The sequence below is a fragment of the Mustela nivalis genome, assembly GCF_964662115.1.
Source record: "Mustela nivalis genome assembly, chromosome: 5".
In the NCBI taxonomy this organism is placed as follows: domain Eukaryota; kingdom Metazoa; phylum Chordata; class Mammalia; order Carnivora; family Mustelidae; genus Mustela; species Mustela nivalis.
Window position 1 is genome coordinate 120872599 of NC_139024.1, and position 16993 is coordinate 120889591.

Here is a 16993-nt window from a genome sequence, read left to right on the forward strand (position 1 = left end):
CAGAGAAGAGTTTGATTTCTAGGCCCAGATACTGTAGGTGTAATGTTTAGGTCATATTCCCCAAGTCAGCCACAAGGACACCCACTCCTGTGCTCTGAAATCTCTAAAACATTTGTGCAGAAGCCCTGCATCCCCAGAGGGACACTAAGGCAGGCTTACTTCTGGGACACAAGGGGCTGCTCTGATGACAAGCTGTGCTTGAGGACTCCCTACTATGTACCAGGAACAGGTTTATTTCTTAGGAATACAACTGACAAAACAGCCCAAAGCCCCTGTGCCCAAGTGCCTTACATTCTAGATGCTTCTCAGGAGTGAGACAGCCACTGGAGCATTGTGAGGAAATGACACTTTGTGACTCCCATGAGTAGGATCGCTGACCCCGTGGGGCAAGGGCTCTGGGTGGAAGGCAATGGGGGGCCCCAGGGCCCCAGTTCAGGGGTGAGAGGTGGTGGAGACTAAGGGGAGGAGAAGGACTGAAGGATGAGAGAGACAGAGAGAAGGGCTACAGATGCAGGCTGAGGAGGAGAAGCAGAGGGAACGAATTCGAAAGAAGTATAGTTCTCAGATTTAAATATATTGTTATATAGATTTTTAAAAATTAAATCTATATCTACAGGTCTTAGCAAGATATTCACTGCATCTAGTATTTACCGTATTCTGTGGGGCTGCCTGAAAACCAATTACTTCCTTATGTTAGTGAGTTTAACGTGTCTAAATAAAATATAAAATGTGTCTAAATAAAATATGTGTTAGATAAAATATGCACACTACTTAGGTGTGAACAGTGCATACAAACAGGCGATGCCGGAGCACTGGTGAAGGGCATTTTGACTTCATGGAACTTGGCAACTTTGAGGTGCTTCAAGTTTGTTCACCCTCCAGGTTGAAATACATAGTATCAAACTGCTTCTTCCTCCTTCTGTGTATTGAGGATATGAGGGGAACTCACACAGACAAACTTAGGGCTATGGAAGGAAGATTGTTTCAAGAAACAAAACAGAGGATCACAGGGAAGAGAGGGGGAAAAATAAGATGAAATCAGAGAGGGAGACAAACCATAAGAGACTCATAACTCTAGAAAATAAACTGAGGGTTACTGGAGGGGAGGTGGATGGTGAGATGGGGTAACTGGGCGATAGGCTTTAAGGAGGGCACGTGGTGTAATGAGCAGTGGGTGTTATATGCAACTGAAGAATTACTGAACTCTACTTTCTGAAACTAATATTATATTATATGTTAATTAATTGAATTTAAGTAAAACAATAATAAGTAAAAAAAGAAGAAAAAATACAATAGCTTGACCTTCTGGTGCTTACTAGCACCTGTGGGGAATCAAAGCTTACTAGCACCTGTGGGGAATCAAAGCTAAAGGATCTCAGCTCTGTGAGGCAAAAGCTCAGAGCTCTATGGAAAATAGAAAACGAGCACCTACAAAGCTTTAATACAAGGTGAGAAGGTGCCTGGGAACAGCTGGATGTACCATCTAGAGGTAAACCTTAAAGAAGAGTAGAACTGGGGTGTGTGGATGAATGGCTGGGCTGGGGGATGAGCTGAGTGGAGAGGCAGACCTACGGAACTCCCAAGAATATCCAATTATTAAGCCAGTGTGTGCAGACAGCTTGTGGAATGTAAGATTTGAAAGGGAATTTGGGGTCTGTTTGTAGGGAGCTAGGAGTATGAAACTAATAAGTTTGAGCTTTAATTAGAGCCACAAGAGTTTTGTTGTTTCTGTTTTTTTTTTGGGGGGGCACGTATTTTTAAAAATTAATGTTTTTTACTTTGAGCTAGCTGAAGACTCACATGCAATTATAATAATAGAGATCCTGTGAAACTTTTACTCAGTGGTAACAATTTGCAAAACTGTAGTCAGTATTACAACCAGAATATTAACACTGATACAATCCACTGCTCTTAGGCAGGTTTTGCTAGTGTTACTTGTGCTTATCTGGGTATGTGTTTAATTTTATGGAACCTAATAATGTATGGAGGTTTGTATATCTATAACCACAGTCAAGATATATCCCAAAGATTTTCTTTTTTTCTAATAATTTTTAAAAGATTTTATTTATTTATTTGACAGAGAGAGAGACCACAAGTAGACAGAGAGGCAGGTAGGGGGCTGGGGAGCAGGCTCCCCGCTGAGCAGAGAGTCCAATGCGGCACTCTATCCCAGGACCCTGAGATCATGACCTGAGCCAAAGGCAGAGGCTTAACCCACTGAGCCACCCAGGCGCCTGTCTAACAATTGTTAAGAAGATTTTATTTATTTATTTGAGAGAGAGAGAGAGTGAGCGAGCGAGCTGTGGGAAGGGGCAGAGGGAGAGAGAGAAGAGAGAGAGAAAGAGAAGCACTCTCTGCTGAGCAGGAAGCCTGTTGTGAGATCCTGACCTGAGCAGAAGGCAGATGCTTAACCGACTGAGCCATCCAGGCACCCCTTTTCTAACAATTTTATACTTTTAAATGTTATATATGTGTAAGTTCCATTATACATTTTAAATTAATTTTATAAAGTGATAGAGTTAGCCTTGGGTTTTGTTTGCTTATGTGTTTTTGTCTGTGGATGCCCAATTGCTCTAGCACCATTTATTGGAATACTATCCTTTTGCATTGAATTGCCTTTGTGCCTTTGTCAAAACTCAGCTGGGCACGTGTGTAGACCTATTCCTGAGTTCTCTATTCTGTTCCATTGACTTATATGCCTATTTCTCTGCCAGCATTACACTGTCTTAATTACTGTAGCCAAATCATAAGCCTCAATATATAATAGAGTGATTCTCCTCACTTTATCTTTCTTTTTCTAATGTGTTAGCTATCCTAGGTTCTATGGCTTTCCATATAAATTTTAGAAAACCTTGTCTATGTCTATTAAAAAACCTTACTGCGATTTTGGCAAGAAGTGCATTAAACCTATAGATCAATTTGGAGGGAACAGACTTTTTTACTAAATTGAATCTTCTTATTCATGAACATATTATGGCTCTACTTGAGTTCTTTTATTAGCATTTTGTAATTTTCAGCACGCAGATCCTTTACGTGTTTTGTTAAGTGTATACATAGTATTTCATTTTCTTTGTAACAACTTTAGATAGTATTGTGTTTTAAATTTTGGTTTCCATGTAACCTGTTAGTATATAAAAACATCCATTTATTTTCAACCTGCCTGTGTCATTAAATGAGGTTAGTTTCTTTTCATTTCAAACACCAAACCAAACCGGACAACAGTTTGACGTCACGATTACACTGTCTGACAAAGTACAACTTAGGAGTTTTGTGAGCCTTTACTGCGGTGTTGTTTAGACATTTCTGTAGGAAGAGGCAAAATCACTTTCCAGATTAGGTTCTGATGTTCAGGGGTTATCAAGGTTGTGCTACCACTGTAGTTAATTGACAAAAAGGAAACTGCTATCTGTGGGAATCTCCAGCTGGGGCTTTCTATGGTGACTTCAAACTTAAAGAAAACCCATGTGCCTTCATCTAATTGCTCACTCTCTGGCATCCAGTTTCTTGGGGGTGAGTTTTCCTTTAGAAGAGTCCGGAGGAGAGGTAAGGAGCTCAAGTTGAGAAATTCCAGAAACGGAAAGGGACAAAAGGGGCTGATGCCTGCCTGGTGTCTCTCCCTGGTGTCTCTTCCAGAAAGACCTTGGGCCAGGCCTGGGGAGCAGGTGGAGAGGAAGCAGGGGTTTCCCGGAAGGCCTGGCTCTGAAAGTCCCCGGCCTGAGATTGGTGTCTGGGGCAGGTTTCTCTTCTCCCTCTCACAACCTGTCTTGTCCTCCTGCCTGGATACTCATGACGTAGTCCCAGCTCTCACTCCCATTGCGCGCCCCGTTTCTAGAGAAGCCAATCGGCGTCGCCGCGGTTCCCGGCTTGTCGGTGCCACGGATCCACCGAGACTTAGATTCTCGAGACCCCAGGAATGCGAGTCGAAATACCGCAAAATACTCCTCCTGCTGCTGTCGGTCCCGTGACCGAGACCTGGGCGGGTGAGTGCGGGGTGAGAGGAAAGAGCCTCTGCGGTGGGAGCGAGGGGACCGCCGGGCGGGAACGCGGGATCCCGGGGGAAGGCGCCTCTCGGCTGTCCCCGCCCCCGGCCCCACCCGGGCCTGTGTACCCCCGTCCCTCCCCGCCTCCGCCCTGCTCTCTCCCACTCGGTGCTCCCTCCCCCTGCCTTCCCGCCCCTCCGCGCCCGCAGGCTCCCACTCTCTGAGGTATTTCCCGGCCCGGCTGCGGGGAGCCCCGGTACTGGGAAGTCGGCTACGTGGACTACACGCAGTTCGCGCGGTTCGACAGCGCTGGGGATAATCCGAGGATGGAGCTGCGAGTGCCGTGGGTGAAGCAGGAGGGGTTGGGGTCTTGGGACCAGGAGACGCGGGGAGCCAAGGACACCCCACAGACTTTCCGAGTGAGCCTGCACACCATGCGGGGCTACTACAACCAGAGCGAGGCCGGTTAGCGACGCGGGCCCGGGTCCAGGTCGCAGCCGTGATCCCAACTGACCGGGCTGCGGGACCGTCCGTCTCCCCACCTGGGAAGAGCCCGCGGGCACTCTACCTGCCTTTCAGTTTTGGCTTTAAGCCCTGGGGTTCGCAGGCGGGGACCCGGGCTTCAGAGCAGAGCTTAGGGGCGGGGCCTCTGGGGCGGAGCTGACCGCGGGGGCGGGGGAGGGTCGCACACCACTCAGTGGACGTCTGCCTGGGACATGGGATCCGATGGGCGCCTCCTCGGTGGATACAGGCACTTCGCCAACGACAGCGCGGATTACCTCGCCCTGAACGAGGACTTGCGCTCCTGGACCGCGGCTGACGCGGCGGCGCAGATCACCCGGCGCAAGTGGGAGGCAGCAGGTGTGGCGGAGCCGCAGAGGAACGACCTGGTGGTCACGTGCGTGGAGTGGCTCCGGAGGTACCTGGTGATGGGGAATAAGACGCTGCATCGCACAGGTACCACAGGCCGCGGGACTTAACACGATTTCACTTCAGGCTGAGGCCTCCTAAAAGGATAGGAAGACATGGGATCCACACCACTATATGGCTCTCCTGAGGTTCTGGTCTGGAGACTAACTCTGCCTGGGTTTTCAGACCCGGTACCAGAGTGGCTCTAAGGGTTTGCCTTTCTCGTAGGGAAATGGTCTCCTCCTCCATACCTGGAGGTATTAAGACCATTTCTTAATGCCATCACCCATACCTGGAGGAGGAGACCATTTCTGAAACAACTGATGAGCGTTTCCCTTTGACTCACAGTGCCTTTGGGAACCTTGGGGGATTGTGTTAAGGCTTTGTTCTCTGCCCCATACGCCATGTGTTTGGGGTCTGACTTTACCTATTCTGAGTCACTTGGCCTCCAGCCAGTCTAGGATCGGAAATTCCTTCTCTCACAGAAACCTGCCTTCTACATTCAGCCATCTCACCCTAATTCTAGAACTTTCCAAACAAGAAGAGATTATGTGTTCAGGCTGGTGTCTAGGTTATTGCTGTCTTTCCCCACCCAGTTGTCCTGTTCATTCTCAAGATGGCCACATGAGAGCTGCTTCAGTGGGCCAAGACAGATGTAAAGTTCTTGAATTTTTTTTCTTTTAACAGTTTTTAAAAATTTAAATTCAGTTTACTTAACTTTTATTGTATGATTAGTTTCAGAGATAGAACTTGGTGATTCATCAATTGCCTGTAACACTCAGTGCTCATTACCTGACCTGCCCTCCTTTTTTTTTGGTTTTTGAAAATTTTATTTATTTATTTGACACACAGAGAGAAATCACCAGTAGGCAGAGAGGCAGGCAGAGAGAGAGGGAAGCAGGCTCCCTGCTGAGGACCCTGGGATCATGACCTGAGCTGAAGACAGAGGCTTTAACCCACTGAGCCATCCAGGCACCCTGACCTGCCCTCCTTAATGCCATCACCCAATTATCCCTCCCCTCCCACCACCTCCCCTCCAGCAACCCTGTTTTCTAGACTTAAGAGTCTCTTATGGTTTGTCTCCCTCTCTGATTTCATCCTACTTTATTTTTCCTTTCCTTCCCTATGTTTATCTGTTTTGTTTCTTAAAACCCACATGTACATATAAAACCCACATTGTACATATTGTTACATACGTATGTATGTAACCCTCTAGTTAGACATTGTTGCAAATGGCAAGATTTCATTCTCTTTGATGGCTGAGTAATATTTCATTGTATATATGTACCAAATCTTTATCCATTCATCTGTTGATGGACTCTGGGCTCTTTCCATAGTTTGGCTGTTGTGGATGTTGCTGCTGTAAACATTGGGGTGCATGTGCCCCTTCAGATCACTATGTTGATATCCTTTAGGAGATACCTAGTTGTGCAATTGCTGGGTTGTAGGGTACTTCTATTTCTACCTTTTTGAGGAACCTCCATACTGTTTTCCAGATTGGCTGTACCAGTCTGCATTTCCATCAACAATAGATGATTTATTTTCTTTCTTTCTTTCAAAGATTTTATTTATTTTTTTGACACAGAGAGAGAGAGAGAACGCAAGTAGGCAGAGGGAGAGAGAGAAGCAGGCTCTCTGCTGAGCAAGGAGCCCGATATGGGACTCAATCCCACAACTCTGGGATCATGACCTGAGTGGAAGGCAGCCACTTAACCGACTGAGTCACCCAGGCGTCCCGAGGATTTCCTTTTCTTTGCATTCTCACCAACATCTCTTGTTTCCTGAATAGTTAATTTTGGCCATTCTGACAGGTGTGAGGTGGTATCTCATTGTGGTTTTGATTTGTATTTCCCTGATGCCAAGTGACATTGAGCATTTTTTTCATGTGTCTTTAGCCATCTGGATCTCTTTGGAAAAATGTCTATTCATGTCTTCTGCCCATTTCTTGACTAGAGTTTTTGTTTCTTGGGTGTTGGGGTTGTTCTTTATAGGTTTTGGATACTAGCCCTTTATCTTATAAGACATTTGCAAATATCTTCTCCCATTAAGTAGGTTGCCTTTTAATTTGTCGATTATTTCTTTCCTCTGCAAAAGCATTTTATCTTGATGAAGTCCCAGTAAATCATTTTTGCTTTTGTTTCCCTTGCCTTTGGAGACTAGCAAGAAATTGCTGTGACTGAGGTTGAAGAGGTTGCTACTTGTGTTCTCCTCTAGTATTGTGATGGATTCCTGTCTCCATGTTGGTCTTTCATCCATTTTGAGATTATCTTTGTGTATGGTGTAAGAAAGTAGTTCAGTTTCATTTTTCTGCCTGTGACTGTCCAGTTTTCCCAACACCATTTTTTGAAGAGACTGTCCTTTTTCTGTGATGGCTATTTTTTACTGCTTTGTTGAATATTATTTGACCATATTGTTGAGGGTCCACTTCTGGGTTCTCTGTTTTGTTCCATTGATCTGTGTGTCTGTTTTTATGCCAGTACCATACTGTCTTGGTGATTACAGCTTTGACATAGAGCTTGAAGTCTGGAACTGTGATGCCGCCAGCTTTGGTTTTCTTTTTCAACATTCTTTTGGCTATTTGGAGTCTTTTCTGGTTCCATACACATTTTAGGATTATTTATTACATTTCTGTGAAAAAAGTAGAGGTATTTTGATAGGGATTGCATTGAAGGTGTAGATTGCCCTAGGTAGCATAGACATTTTCACAGTATTTGTTCTTTCAATCCATGAGCATGGAATGTTTTTCCATTTCTTTGTGTCTTCCTCAGTTTCTTTCATGGGTGTTCTATAGTTTTCTGAGTACATATCCTTTACCTCTTTGGTTAGGTTTATTCCTAGGTATTGCAGGGTTTTGGTGCAATTGTAAATGGGATCGATTCCTTGATTTCTCTTTCTTCTCCCTCATTGTTGGAGTTTAGAAAAGCAACTGATTTCTGTGCATTGATTTTATATCCCATCACTTTGCTGAATTCCTGTATCAGATCTAGCAATTTTTTGGTGGAGTCTTTGGGTTTTCTACATAGAGTATCATGTCATCTGCGAGGAGTGAGAGTTTGACTTTCTTGCTAATTTGGATGCCTTTTATTTCTTTTTGTTGTCTGATTGCTGAGCCTAGGATTTCTAGTATTACACTGAACAACAGTGGTGCGAGTGGACATCCTTGCCGTGTTCCTGACCTTAGAGGAAACATGCTCAGTTTTTCCCCATTGAGGATGATAGTCACTGTGGGTCTTTCATATATGACTTTTATGATATTGACATATGATATTCCCTTGATCCCTACATGGTGGAGAGTTTTAATCAAGAAAGGACACTGAAAAACAAAAACAAAAACAAAAACAAAAAAGAAGAAAGGACACTGTATTTTGTCAAATGCTTTTTCTGCACCTATTGAGAGGATCATATGGTTCTTTTCTTTTATTGATGTAGCATCTCACATGATTGATTTGCAGATGTTGAACCACCCTGTAGTCCAGGAATAAATCCTTTTAACGTACAGTTGAATCCCATCAGCTAGTATCTTGGTGAGAATTTTTATCAGGGATATTGGTCTGTAATTCTCCTTTAAAATGGGGTCTTCAGGGTGCCTGGATGGCTCAGTCACTGGGATCTGCCTTCAGCTCAGGTCAGGATCCCAGGATGGATTGACCCCTGCATCCGGCTCCCTGTGCAGCAGGAAGCCTACGTTTTCCTTCCCCACTTCCCCTGCTTGTGTTCCCTCTCTCACTGTGTCTCTCTCTGTGAAATAAATAAATAAAATCTTAAAAAAAAATGGGGTAACTATATATAGAATATATCTGTGAAGTCTGTCTGGTCCAGTGTGTCATTCAAAGCCCTTGTTTCCTTATTGTTTCTACCTAGATGATCTGTCCATTGCTGTGAGTGGGGTGTTAAAGTCCCCAAGTATTATTGTATTATTATCAATGAGTTTCCTTCATTTTTTTATTAATTGGTTTATACATTTGGCTTCTCCCAATTTAGGGGTATAAATATTTACAATTGGTAGATCTTGTTGGATAGATACTTTTATTATGATATAGTATCCTTCTTCATCTCTCATTAATTTTTGGTTTAAAACCTGGTTTGTTTGATGTAAGGATGGCTACTCCAGCTTTCTTTTGATGTCCATTGTTATGATAAATGGTTTTCTACCCCTTCACTTTTAGTCTGGAGGTGTATTTAGGTCTAAAATGAGTCTCTTGTAAATAGTATATTGATGGTCTTGTTATTTTTATCCATTCTGATACCCTATTTCTTTTGATTAGAGCATTTAGTCCATTTACATTCAGAGTAATTAATGAAAGATATGAATTTAGTGCCACTGTATTAACTGTAAAGTCACTGTTCCTGTAGATTGTCTGTGTTCCTCTCTGGTCTATGTTACTTTTTGGCTCTCTCTCTGTTCAAAGGATCCCCCTTTAATATCTTTTGCAATGGGTGATTTAGTGTTCACAAATTCATATAGTTTTTGTTTTTCCTGGACAATCTTTATCTCTCCTTTTATTCTGAGTGACAACATTGCTGGATGAAGTACTCTTGGCTGCATATTTTTCCCATTTAGCACCTTGAATATATCATACAGTCCTTTCTGGCCTGCCAGGTCTTTGTGCATACATCTTAACCTTGTAGGTTAAGGACCTCTAGTCCTGAGGTGCTTTAAGCATTTTCCCTTTATCTTTGAAATTTGCAAGCTTCCCTATTATATGTCAAGGTGTTGACCTGTTTTTATTGATTTCTCTGTGCCTTCTGGACTTTGGACCTGAATGCTGTTTCCTTCCCCAGATTAGGGACATTCTCAGTTATAATTTGTTCAAATAAAACTTATGACCTTTTCTTCCACTCCTCATATTCTGGGACTCTTATAATATGGATATTATTTCACTTTATGGGATCACTGTGTCCTCTATGTCTCCCTTTGTGATCTAATCATTTTTCTCTCTTCAGTTTTCTTTTTTTCAAAATATTATCGTCTGTATCACTGACTCGCTCTTCTACCTTGTTCACCTTCATTTTTATTGCTTCCATTTGGGACTACATGTCAGTAATAGCATTTTTATTTTATTTTATTTTTAAAGATTTTATTTATTTGAGAGAGAGAGTGAGAGAGAGAGATATAGAGAGAGAAGGAGCACAAGCAGGGGGAGAGGCAGGCTCCCCACTGAGCAGAGAGCCTGATGTGGGGCTCAATCCCGGGATCCTGGGATCATGACCTGAGCCAAGGACAGATGCTTAACTGACTGAGCCACCCAGGTACCCATTTAATGTAATAGCATTTTAAATGCCTGACTAGATTTTAGTTCTTTTATTTTTATTTTTTTTTAGTTCTTTTATTTTTACAGTAAGAGATTCTGTAGTGTCTTCTATGCTTTTTTCAAGCCCAGCTAGAATCTTTATAGTCGTTTTAAATTCTAGTTCAAACATCTTATATCCATATTGATTAAATCTCTGGCAGTAAGTACTGTCTCCTGATCCTTCTTTTGGGATGAATTTCTCCATCTCATCATTTTGTCCGGAAAAGAATAGAAGAATGAGAAAAAAAACACAACAATAACATAAAAAAAAACACAAAACAAAACAGAAATAAACAAAACAAAACAAGAAATAAATAAAAAACAAAACAAAAACTAAACCTTGGTGTGTTTTGATCTGCTTATTAAAAGAAACTAGATGCCAAAGTAAGAAAGAAAAAAAATATATATATATATACACAAAAACAAAATAAAATAAAATTCAACAGAAGGAAATAAAAAATTAAAAAATAATGTATATGTAAAAATTAAAAAAAAGAATTGGAAATAAAATAGATGAAAAAATAATACTGAAAGACTAGAGAATAAAAAAAAGACCATGAATGTTATATACTGTTTTCCCCAATAGTCAAAGCTTTGGAGCCCCTATGATCTGTCAACTTGGTGTCGGCCTTCTTGCTGGTCTTCTGCGGGAGGGGCCTCTTAAACTGATTCTCAGGTGGACTTTGCCTTGGTGGAATTGCACCTCCCTTGTGCAGAGGCTGGGCTCAGTGTAGGCTGCTCTGGGTTTCACTAGGTGGCGCTGTTTTGCGCGGAGGCTTTCAGCTTGATCAGCCCGGGGAATATGGCTACACCTTGCTCTCTAGCCCTGGAGCTGAAAATTCACACTGCCCACTCTTTAGTGAGCCGCACAGAAAAGCAGTCAGTCACTCTGGTCTCCCCTGTTTCCCTACAAACTGTGTTCACCCAGACTGTGACCAAGCGTTTTTTTTTATGTCAGGCACGTGACCAAGTTTCAAAACTCCAACCTCCAGGACTCCTGCAGGGGGACGGGGCAGTTCCACCCAGAGGAGGAGGGGGGTGTCTCCCTGTGCTTCTCGACTTGCTGGGCCCCTACTGGGAGAATAGTTCCCCTGACTGTGCAGTGGTTCCCTGTTTATGGCAACCCTGAGCATAAAGTGGGAGCCTACCCTCACTGATTGCAGTCGGTTTCCCCAAGCTGATGCCTGGGAACTTTCCACACTCAGGCACTCCTGTTCTTTCTTTGACCCTGGGGATCCTGAGACCATGCTCTCCCACCTCAGATTCCGCCCCACTTCGACACCTGAGTATATTTAGCCAGGGACCTCCCGTACTGGAACAGATTTCTAAAGTCCCGATTTTGTGCTCTGCTGTTTATAATACTTGGCAGCTGCCTCCTGAAGCAAGCTGTTTCGCCCTGCCGTATGCTCCGATATTTCGATTACGATATTTCACCCTGGATTCATGTCTCCGCTCCTCCTGCCTCCCAAACAGTGGTCGCTTTCCTACTTGTAGACTTGCAGCATTTCTTTCTTCACAGCTCCCATTGATTTCTTAGATGTTCAGAATGGTTTGATAACTATTTAGCTGATTCCAGGGACCAGATGAACTTCAGTTCTTCTACTCCTCCATCATCTTAACTCTTCTCTAAATTCCTGAATTTTCTGACCCTTCTCTTCAGATGCCCCAAAGACACATGTCACCTAACATTCCGTCTCCGACCATGAGGTCACGCTGAGGTGCTGGACCCTGGGCTTCTCCCTGCGGAAATCACCCTGGCCTGGCAGCGAGATGAAGAGGACCTGACACAGGACACAGAGCTTGTGGAGATCAGGCCTGCAGGAGGTGGAACCTTCTAGAAGTGGGCAGCTGTGGTGGTGCCTTCTGGAGAGGAGCAGAGATACACATGCTATGTGCAGCATTGAGGGGCTGCATCACCTTGAGGTGGGATAAGGAGGGAAGCCTGGGCACAGAGTCTGCTGTCAGGGACATCAGGAGCTGTTGTGGAGATCTTCAGTAGGGTCTGGGCTGAGACCTGGGGGTCAAGGCCCTCACCTTATCCTCTCTTCCCAGAATTCCCTCCTCGGTCCCCCATTCCTGTTGTGGGCATTTTGGCTGGTCTGGTTGTCGTTGTGTCACTGGTGCTGTGGGGGTTGGAGCTGTCATGTGGAGGAAGGAGAGCTCAGGTAGGGAAGGGGAGCGCTCTGAGTTTTCTTATCCAGGTGAAAGTTTGTCCTGCCTTGTTTACGGGCAGCACTGTTTGCACACAGGTGCGTCTCCACCATGGGGCTCATTGCCACATCACTGTGTAGTAAAGCACAGGTGAGAGTGAAAGCTATATGAATCATCCTGATGAATGTGGTGATGGACCTGATTCCCAGCAGTTACAGGTCAGAGAGCAAGGTCCTTGCTGAGGACAGACTGCAGGAGGATGGTTGGTCTCACCCTGCCATCTCTTTTCTTCATGTCCCTGATCCTGCCCTAGGTCTACAGTGACAGTTCTGGAAACTTCCTTGTGGTCCACGCTATCCTTTTCATCTAGGATCTCAGGCCCAGCCTCCCCCATGGCATCTCATGGGATTTTTTCTTTCCCCAGGTGGAAGAGGAAGGAGTTATGCTCAGGCTGCGAGTGAGAATGGAGGGGTGATTCCTGAGACCCTGAGACAGTGTAGAGGGGACCCCATGGGGAGCTCACCCACCCCACAGCTCATCCTTTAGTTTCAGCTCCTGTGGGCTCTGACCACATTCTGTCTGTTCTTCCCCAGGCAGTGACAGTTCCCAGGGCTCCCTCCACTTCTAAAGATGAGACCCTGGAGGACGTGACATGGGCCTGACAGAGAGAAAGGGGCAATGACTGGGTTGTGGGGATTCTTTGAGTGGATATTTTGAGCATGTGGTGGGCTGTTGAGAAAGTCCACACATATGACTGACCTGAATCTATTCATGTTTGTTTCCTTTCACAGTGTGAGCCAGCTGCCTTGTGGGGGGGACTGAGTGGTGCAAGATGTGTTCACTTTCCCATCTTGTGACATTAACACCCCTGATTTCTCTTTCTGCAAAGGACATTTGAATGTGTTTGTGTTCCTATTAACATACTGTGAGGAGGTGGGGAGACAGGCCCCCCTCCCATGTGACTATCCCCCTAATCCACCTCACTGCCTCACCCCACCAAGAACTACCTGTGTTCTCTTTCCTCATCTGCTTTCCTATTCTAGCCAAGGAAGAGTGGGCCATCTCCATCCCTGTCTTTACTTTGTGTGACACTGAGCTACAACTTCTTACTTCCTTGTTGAAAATAGGACCATGGATGTCACTTGTTTTTGTTCAGTTCTTGTCATGAGGAGTGGATCAGTTAGTTAAAGGAGAAGATTCCCAAAGTCTGAGAGAGGAAATAATTAGAAGTACTGAGAACCTTCCAGAATCTGCAGGTTTGGTGTGCCGGGTCTCCTCTAGGTGGGGACACGAGAAGGCTGTGAAGAGCCCTGTGGAGCCCAGTTGGTGCTCAGTTCAGTGTGGGTGTGACATGGTTACCACTTAGCTGGGGAGTTTCTCTGTTCTTTTGTCCTCATCCCTCCAGTGGGACCTGTCCTTCTAGGACAGAGACTTGGACATCACCCAGACCTTGTCCTGCCTCTGGGACCGAGTGTGGGCAGCAATGTTGTGTGGCAAGGACAGCCTTGGCTCAGTCCTGGGTTGGGCCTTCAACCTATCTTTGGGTGTTTATTTGTTGTTTCTTTGTTACTAGAGAGGATTAGGCCTGTTTTCATGTTCAGGTAGGAGTTTGGTCTCTGTCAGCTTCAGGTGTCTCCTGCCTGACAGTGGCAGGAGGCGGTTGGCCCGTTGGAGTCTCCACAGGCCTAGGGCGGCCCCCATGCCCAGGCACCTGTGGTACCCAGGGGTTACTTTCAGACTCATTCAGGTCTTGCCCTCCTTCTGGGGCTCAGTTGTTCTTTTCATCTTTTCCCCAGTCTTCTCTGAGGAACAGATTCTGGATTAGCTGGATTAGCAGACAGGAGGCCTGCCCGAATTTCTCATTTTGAGTTAGTTCCTGTTATGTTTCCATCCTCTGCTTGCCCACCTCTGCCCTAGCGATCCTGTGCTGGCTCCAGTCCAAAGTCAAGGAGTTAGGAAGCAGAGTCTGCGCTTCTGCTTGGTTGGGAAATAGCACCTTTGAGTCAAGGATGGTGGTTTGTTGAAAATGGGAATGTACTTGGTGTGCAGGGGAGGTGCTGTGAGAGTGGGGAGGGAGGGAGGCAGGGGCACAGTGTGGTGAGGAAGTATAGGGTGTGGGGGCAGTGGCAGCAGGAGGGGTGTCTGTGCTGGGCGGGCTGCAGAGCAGCTGGGGTCTGAGGCTGCATTAGTGAAGGTACTGCCTGTCGACCAGGGAGGTGCTCCTTACCGGCCAGCCCTTGACTGGCATAGGTCATGAGCCAGATACTGGACACGCTGTGGTTTGCATCTGGGAAATGTGGTTGAAGTTCCTGTGTTTTCGACAAGGTGTGGCTGCTGCTGGTCTTCCCATCACACTTTTAGCAGCAGGAATGTAGATTAGGATTCCCCGTGGCTGCGCCTCAGCCTTGCTTGCAGGGCTTGTTAAAAAGGTGATTTCTTGTCCTTGTGCCGAATACTCAGATGGAGTCTGTGGGTCTGGGGAGAGGCCCATGTGTTCTGAGAAGCCCCGCAAGTGAACCTGGTGCTCAGATGGATCTGGAGCCGCTGAGGTCAGAGAGGGGATTAGACCTGGGAGAGGGGCATTAAAATCACATTTACTATGTTTTTTTCCCTCGTAAAGAGAGGGAGGACGTTTGTTTTCACAAGGTGTGATGTGTGAGATTTACAGCATTATTTAGTCATGGGATGTCATCACGTGGGAGGATTAGGGAGCGGTTCACAGCTGGGGTGACGAGCATCTCTGAACACTTGCTCTCTGCAGCTATTCCTCTGAGCAAACCCTGGAACCCAGCCCTGCTCGAACTTGAACAGAAGGTAGGGCACAAACACATGTATGCACGTGCATCTTCTGTGGATGGTCATGGAACAGGCTAGGCTGTGCAGCCAGGAGCACACCTGCAGTGGCCGTCCGGCTGTGACTCACACGGGAATCCCGGCCTCTGCCACTGGCCCAGTGGTCACCACTTGCACCGCTGAGTTGGTTGGGTTGGAACATGGGCCACTGCAGCCGCTCATGGGCCTGGGGGACACACTGTCACTCACCACCCCTGTCAAACACATCGTGCACAGTGGCAGCCTCTCTCTGTCCCCGGGTCCTGAGTCGGGTTCAGTGTGTGCTCCCCTGTCTGGTGGATCCTCAGGCTGGGTCCCACTGGAAGATTGTGGGGGAAACAGGTCTTCCTATTCGGTGGAGAGAAGTGTTCTCTTCCGAAGCCCTGACTGTGGAATTCTCCTCTTGTCGGAAGGCCGCTGGGGTGCTGCGGGCGAGGGATGGAGAAAGAGCGATTAGCTGTCATTCTCAGAGCACAGATCTGAGGTTGCAGCTTGACCTGATGCTCTGTAGGTGCTCAGGTTTGGCTGAGGGAACAAGTGGGTAATAAGTGACAGCTGTCGTCTCATTCCCCTGACACTACGTGATCAGACCCAGCTGTCGTCCACTGCAGTTCTTGCTCACAAACATGGGCGGTGGCGAGGTGGGCTGGTGGCCTGATGGCTTGGGGCAGATTTGCCCTCCTTTGTTCTTGCAAGGATGAGAAGCCCTGGGTCTTCAAGACGTGAGTGGTCTGTGTGCACCAATGTGTCTTGTGACTATCTGTTTCCCCGTGTGTGGCGATGTTCTGGGGAGAGACTCTCTAGCATGTGTCAGCGTTCACGGGACCACTGCCCAACTTGAACAACAGTGCCAGGGACATGGGAACCTGAGAGCTGAAGCTGAAGTAGGTTAAGTACGACATTCTCGGTGGTGTGTGGCAGCCGTGACTCCATGCTGGGCCTGCTGTCTCCTTTCTTAAAAGGATCCTGAACAGCTGGTCGCAGGCAGACAGACATGATAGACAGGCTTCCGTTCTGCTTATCCTTTGCTCCTGGATGAGATGAGGCACAAGTTACTTGCTGCTCTAACTCTCAAGTTCTCTTTGTGGAGTGGAGAGGGTTTCTTCCCCCAACGGACCAGCTCTCTGATTCCCTGTCACCACCTGAATGTCCTCTGATTTGTTCATTTCACACCTGACCCTGCTGACCTGGGGTGAGCACAGGTGGGAGGACTCATCCTGCAAGTTGCCCTCAGCTCACAGGCAAGTCTCAACTCTCAGGTTCCCACGTGCCCAGTACTGTTGTTCAAGTTGGCTACAAAGTTGGGGGTACCCTGGACATTCAGTAGTTTGCTAGAAGGACTCCTAGTTCTCAGGAGAACTCCATGTTGACTGTATGGTTTATTATAAGGACACGCATGAGCAGCCAGATGAAGAGGCTTGGGAGTGTGAGAGCATGCAGGTCCCAATGCGGGACCCTCTGTCCCTGTGGACTCAGAATGTGCCCCCCTTGGAGTATATGGACATGTTCGCCAGTTCAGAAGCTCTGTGAACCCCACTGTGGAGCAGTCTTTGTGGAAGCTTCATGACATAGGCATGCTTGATTCAGTCACTGGCTGTCAGGGATGGAGAGCAGCCTCTAGAGCCTCTCCACAGAGGTCGGGGAGTGAGGCTGATGGCTCCAACTCTCTAGTCATGGCTTAGTCCTCCTAGTCTCCAGCCCCTCCTCCACAACCTGAACTGTGTAGGAACTGCAGCTAAGCCACCTCATCAGTGTATGGGTGATGCTCTTATTACTCAGGAGATCCCAAGGACTGGGGAGCTGGGTGCCAGGAACCGGGGACAAAGACCA

The 16993-nt window shown here is 46.3% G+C and overlaps 1 protein-coding gene across 1 annotated transcript in view; it reads left to right on the top strand.

Annotated features, from left to right (window-relative positions):
- Positions 1 to 3913: 3913 nt before the first annotated feature.
- The window catches only part of LOC309864159 (patr class I histocompatibility antigen, A-2 alpha chain-like), a gene marked incomplete at both ends in the record, with an annotated part of 171456 nt that continues 158376 nt past the window's right edge, over positions 3914 to 16993 (top strand). Inside the window, 3 exons of the mRNA XM_082729473.1 lie at positions 3914 to 3980; positions 4206 to 4323; positions 4732 to 4937. Coding sequence (XP_082585599.1) covers positions 3914 to 3980; positions 4206 to 4323; positions 4732 to 4937 — 391 coding nt within the window. The remainder of the gene's footprint in view (positions 3981 to 4205; positions 4324 to 4731; positions 4938 to 16993) is intronic.